Genomic DNA, 5,785 nt, shown 5'->3' on the forward strand with positions numbered 1-5,785 from the left:
GTGCTGTCATGGACCAGATGGGCTGAATGGCCTCTTTCAACATGGTAAATGAGTCTTTCTCACTAGCCCTGAAATCTAATGTGGGATTGGGATTGGCTTTGCTCTGGGATGTGGGATTGGGATCATTTTCACTTGGGGTTTGGGGTTTGGGATTGGCTTTACTCTGGAATGTGGGATTGGGACCAGTTTCGTTCTGGCATTTGGGATTAGCCGTGCTCTGGGATGTGGGATTGGGATGAGGATGTTCTGGGATTTTGGATTGGTCTTGCTCTGGAATGTGGGATTGAGATCAGGATGCTGTGGGATTGGGATCAGTTTTGCTCTGGGATTTGAGATTGGGATCAGTTTCACTCTGGAATTTGGGGTTTGAGATTGGCCTTGCTCTGGAATGTGGGATTGGGATCAGTTTCACTCTGGCCTTTGAGATTGGGGATTGGCTTTGCTCTGGGATGTGGGATTGGGACCAGTTTTGTTCCGGGATTTGGGGTTTGGGATTGGCTTTGCTCTGGGATGTGGGATTGGGATCAGTTTCGCTTTGGGATTGGGGATTGGCTATGTTCTGGAATGTGGGATTGGGATCAGTTTCACTCTGGGATTTGGGATTGGCCTTGCTCTGGGATGTGAGATTGGGATCAGTTTCACTCTGGGATTTTGGGCTTGGGATTGGCCTTGCACTGGGATGTGGGATTGGGTTCAGGATACTCTGGGATTTGGGGTTTGGGATTGGCCTTGCTCTGGGATGTGGGATTGGGATTGGCTTTGCTCTGGGATGTGGGATTGGGATCAGTTTCACTTTGGGGTTTGGGATTGGCTTTGCTCTGGAATGTGGGACTGGGACCAGTTTCGCTTCAGGATTTGGGATTGGCCTTGCTCTGGGATGTGGGAATGGGATGAGGATGTTCTCGGATTTTGGATTGGCCTTGCTCTGGAATGCGGGATTGAGATCAGGATGCTGTGGAATTGGGATCAGTTTTGCTCTGGGATTTGAGATTGGGATCAGTTTCGCTCTGGGATTTGGGGTTTGGGATTGGCCTTGCCCTGGGATGTGGGATTGGGATCAGTTTCACTCTGGCATTTGAGATTGGGGATTAGCTTTGCTCTGAGATGTGGGATTGGGATCAGTTTTGCTTTGGGATTGGGGATTGGCTATGCTCTGGAATGTGGGAGTGGGATCAGTTTCACTCTGGAATTTGGAGTTTGGGATTGGCTTTGCTCTGGAATGTGGGATTGGGATCAGTTTCACTCTGGGATTTAGAATTTGGGATTGGTTTTGCTCTGGGATTTGGGATTGGGACAAATTTCGCTCTGGGATGTCAGATTGGCCTTGCTCTGGGATGTGGGATTGGGATGAGGATGCTCTGCGATGTGGGATTGGGATCAGTTTCGTTCTGGGATTTGGGATTGGCTTTGCTCTGGGATGTGGGATTCGGACCAGTTTCACTCTGGGATTTGGAATTTGGGATTGGCCTTGCTCTGGGATTTGGGATTGGGGTTTGGTCTTGCTCTGGGATGTGGGATTGGGATCAGTTTCACTCCGGGATCCCGGCGGAGGGTTGGGATTGAGCCCAGAGCCTGCCCCTGTCCGCTGGGAGGTGGTGCTGATCCCGGTCCCGGGCCTGAGCCGGCCTCCGGATGCTGCTGGGGACCGCGCTACGCTGCTTCCTGGCCGCCCGCAGCATGTCCGCGATGCCGGAGCCCCGGGCTGATCCCCGGCCGGAGGAGGACTCCAGCCCCGGGGGCAGAGCCGAGCGCTTGCTGCCGGAGCTGAGAGCCGTGGCCGGGGCTCTGAGAGCGTCCAGCAGCCCCGAGCAGCAGCGGCAGTCCCTGGCGGAGATGCAGAGCCTGGTGGATGAGGCTTGGGCGCTGCCCGGGATCGGCAGGGACCTGGCATCCGCTCTGTGTGAGCAGCTCCGCCTGGAGCGGGTCCTGGAGCTGCTGCTCCAACTGGTCCGCGGGCCCGAGCTGCTCTCCCGTTATCCCGCAGCATCCCTCCTGGAGCAGGTCCTCATCCCCGGCAACAGGTAAAGGGGGGCAAATAGAGAGGGGAGAGTGGGGAATGGAGAGGGGAGGAATGGAGAGGGGAGGGGAATGGGGGGAATGGAGAGGGGGGGAATGGAGAGGGGGGGAATGGGGGGAATGGAGAGGGGGGGAATGGAGAGGGGAGGGGAATGGGGGGAATGGAGAGGGGGGGAATGGGGGGAATGGAGAGGGGGGGAATGGAGAGGGGGGGAATGGGGGGAATGGAGAGGGGGGGAATGGGGGGAATGGAGAGGGGGGGAATGGAGAGGGGGGGAATGGGGGGAATGGAGAGGGGGGGAATGGAGAGGGGAGGGGAATGGGGGGAATGGAGAGGGGGGGAATGGAGAGGGGGGGAATGGGGGGAATGGAGAGGGGGGAATGGAGAGGGGAGGGGAATGGGGGGAATGGAGAGGGGGGGAATGGGGGGAATGGAGAGGGGGGGAATGGAGAGGGGGGGAATGGGGGGAATGGAGAGGGGGGGAATGGAGAGGGGAGGGGAATGGAGGGGGGCAATGGAGAGGGGAGGGGAATGGAGGGGGGCAATGGAGAGGGGGGGAATTGGGGGAATGGAGAGGGGGGGAATGGAGAGGGGAGGAATGGAGAGGGGAGGGGAATGGGGGGAATGGAGAGGGGAGAGGAATGGAGAGGGGGGATTGGGGGAATGGAGGGGGGAATGGGGGGAATGGAGAGGGGAGAGGAATGGAGAGGGGAGGGGGAATGGAGGGGGCAATGGAGAGGGGGGGAATGGAGAGGGGAGGAATGGAGATGGGAGGGGAATGGAGGGGGGCAATGGAGAGGGGGGGAATGGGGTGAATGGAGAGGGGAGGAATGGAGAGGGGAGGGGAATGGAGGGGGGCAATGGAGAGGGGGGGAATGGAGAGGGGAGGAATGGAGAGGGGAGGGGAATGGAGGGGGGCAATGGAGAGGGGGGGAATGGGGGGAATGGAGAGGGGGGGAATGGAGAGGGGAGGAATGGAGAGGGGAGGGGAATGGAGGGGGGCAATGGAGAGGGGGGGAATGGGGGGAATGGAGAGGGGGGGAATGGGGGGAATGGAGAGGGGGGGAATGGAGAGGGGAGGGGAATGGAGGGGGGCAATGGAGAGGGGGGGAATGGGGGGAATGGAGAGGGGAGGAATGGAGAGGGGAGTAATGGAGAGGGGGGAATGGAGAGGGGAGGGGAATGGAGGGGGGCAATGGAGAGGGGGGGAATGGGGGGAATGGAGAGGGGGGGAATGGAGAGGGGAGGAATGGAGAGGGGGGGAATGGAGAGGGGAGGTGAATGGAGGGGGGCAATGGAGAGGGGGGAATGGGGGGAATGGAGAGGGGGGGAATGGAGAGGGGAGGGGAATGGAGGGGGGCAATGGAGAGGGGGGGAATGGAGAGGGGAGGAATGGAGAGGGGAGGGGAATGGAGGGGGGCAATGGAGAGGGGGGGAATGGGGGGAATGGAGAGGGGGGAATGGAGAGGGGAGGGGAATGGAGGGGGGCAATGGAGAGGGGGGGAATGGGGGGAATGGAGAGGGGAGGAATGGAGAGGGGAGGTGAATGGAGGGGGGCAATGGAGAGGGGGGAATAGGGGGAATGGAGAGGGGAGGGGGCAAGTGGACTGGGGATAGTAGGCAAATAAAGAAGGGAGGGGGCAAATAGAGCAGGGTTACAGGCAAGTAAATCCAGGGTATGAGCAAATAGTTGGGGCTGGGGGCAAATAAAGAGGTGATGGGGGCAAATAGACTGGGGATGGGGGAAAATAGAGAAGGGGTGGTGAACAGACTGGCGAAAGTGACAAGTAAAGAAGGGAGGGGCAAATAGAGCATAGATATGGGCAAACACACCAGGGAAATGAGAAAATAGACCGGGAATAGGGGCAAATAGACCGGGGAAGTAGTAAGTAGACCAGAGACAGGGGACAAATAGACAGGGGCAAGGGGCAGGGAGCAAATAGACAGGGAAATGGGAAAATACCCTGGGGCTGGGAGCAATTAGACTGGGGCAAGGGGCAGGGAGCAGTTACTGAGTTCTGATTTTATCTCAGATTCTCTGTGGCTGCTGTAGTTTGCTTCTCCCATGGCAGTGAACAGTTTGGTGGAGCCAGCTGACTGACGTGTTATTTGCACGCAGGGACTGGGTGGCTCGCTGTGGCCTGGGCGTGATTCTGGATCTGGCCAATGACCGTGAAGATGCCCAGCTGGCGAGGGTGCTGTCTGGGATCCTGCAGCACATGTTCAAACACACCGAGGGTACATCCCACCTGCTGATCACCAATGGGGGCCTGGACTACATCCTGTACTGGTGCCGTAGCCAGGACCCCATCATCCTGCAGCACTGTGCCATAGCCCTTGCCAACTGTGCCATGCACAGTGGGCCGACCAACCAGAGGCTGATGATTGAAAAGAAGACCGCGGATTGGCTGTTCCCGCTGGCCTTTTCCAAGGACGAGCTAGTGCAGTTTCATGCCTGCCTGGCCATCACTGCTCTGGCAACCAACAAAGAGCTGGAGAAGGAGGTGGAGAGCTCAGGTACACTGGATCTGGTGGAGCCCTTCATCGCCTCCCTTCACCCCGAAGAGTTTGCCAACAACTGGCTGCATAGCAGGGATAATGCCCAAGGCCGCAATGCGGATGACCTCCAGCGGCTGGCACAGCTCCTGGACAGTTCAAGAGTCGAGGCACAATGTACAGCCGCTTTCTACCTAAGTGTCGAAGCTGACATCAAATTACAGCAGAAAAAGACCCAGGTACTGGGACAGAGAGAAGGGAGTGTTTGTTTGGGGCTGAAGGTGGGGGGAGAGAGAGTTAGGTGCAGGGTGAGAGGGTGTGAGGGGGAAGGGGAGAGAGAGAAAATGAGGGAAGAGAGGCAGGATGCAGGGAAAGAGCTGAAGGGGGAGTGAATAATCAGGTCGTGGGGGAGAAGGAGAGAGAGGGCATATCGAGGTGGAATGGAGGAGTGTGACGGATTTGGGGAGCAGGCAGAAAGAGGAGAAGAGATCGCGATAAAGGAGACAAATGGGAGTGAGGGAAACCGAGGAGAGGTGAAGTGTGACACAGAGAGGGAAAGGGAAGGGGTCACACAGATGGAGATTGAGGAGAGTGAGAAATTGTGAGTAGTGGCTGGCATGAGAGAAAGGGTCTAAAGCAAGGGAAGGTGATGGACAGAGAGTAATCGATAAGCGAGGGACAACAGAGGGAGCAGGAAAATGACCATCAAAGATTCTCTGTCCTGGCTCAGAGCCCTACCTGTCCTCCCGAGGACCACCTCAAATGTAGCCTCATTTTTGTTAAGGACCCAGGGACAGATCTGCTTTACTGCCCCCAGATTCATCCAAGGAGTGTACAAAATGAGGCTGTGGGGCCTCTCCATCTGTTACGCCCATCTCCCCTTTCATATAAACATAAGAACCAGGAGCATTGAGCTGCTCCACCAATCAATTTGATGGTACCTGACTCAGTTCCAGGTACCCACCTTCTCACCATAACCCTTAATTCCTTTACTGTTCAAAAATGTATCTTTGCCTTAAAAACATTCAATGAGGAAGCTTCACTGGGCAGGAATTCCACAGATTTACAACACTTTGGGTGAAGAAGTTCCTCCTTAACTCAGTCCTAAATCTGTTCTCCCCTTATTCCGAGGCTATGCCCCAGGTTCTAGTCTCACCCACCAGCAGGAACATCCTCGATAATAAAGTGTGAAGCTGGATGAACGCAGCAGGCCAAGCAGCATCTCAGGAGCACAAAAGCTGATGTTTCGGGCCTAGACCCTTCATCAAAGAG

General features: G+C 56.6%; 1 protein-coding gene across 1 annotated transcript in view; it reads left to right on the top strand.

Moving 5' to 3' along the window:
* The first annotated feature begins 1,628 nt into the window (after positions 1–1,628).
* The window catches only part of sarm1 (sterile alpha and TIR motif containing 1), a 46,099-nt gene continuing 41,942 nt past the window's right edge, over positions 1,629–5,785 (top strand). Inside the window, exons 1-2 of the mRNA XM_048557321.2 lie at positions 1,629–2,021; positions 4,137–4,752. Coding sequence (XP_048413278.2) covers positions 1,633–2,021; positions 4,137–4,752 — 1,005 coding nt within the window. The 5' untranslated portion in view covers positions 1,629–1,632. The remainder of the gene's footprint in view (positions 2,022–4,136; positions 4,753–5,785) is intronic.

The sequence above is a fragment of the Stegostoma tigrinum genome, chromosome 27 (genome assembly GCF_030684315.1).
Source record: "Stegostoma tigrinum isolate sSteTig4 chromosome 27, sSteTig4.hap1, whole genome shotgun sequence".
NCBI classification, from domain to species: Eukaryota; Metazoa; Chordata; class Chondrichthyes; order Orectolobiformes; family Stegostomatidae; genus Stegostoma; species Stegostoma tigrinum.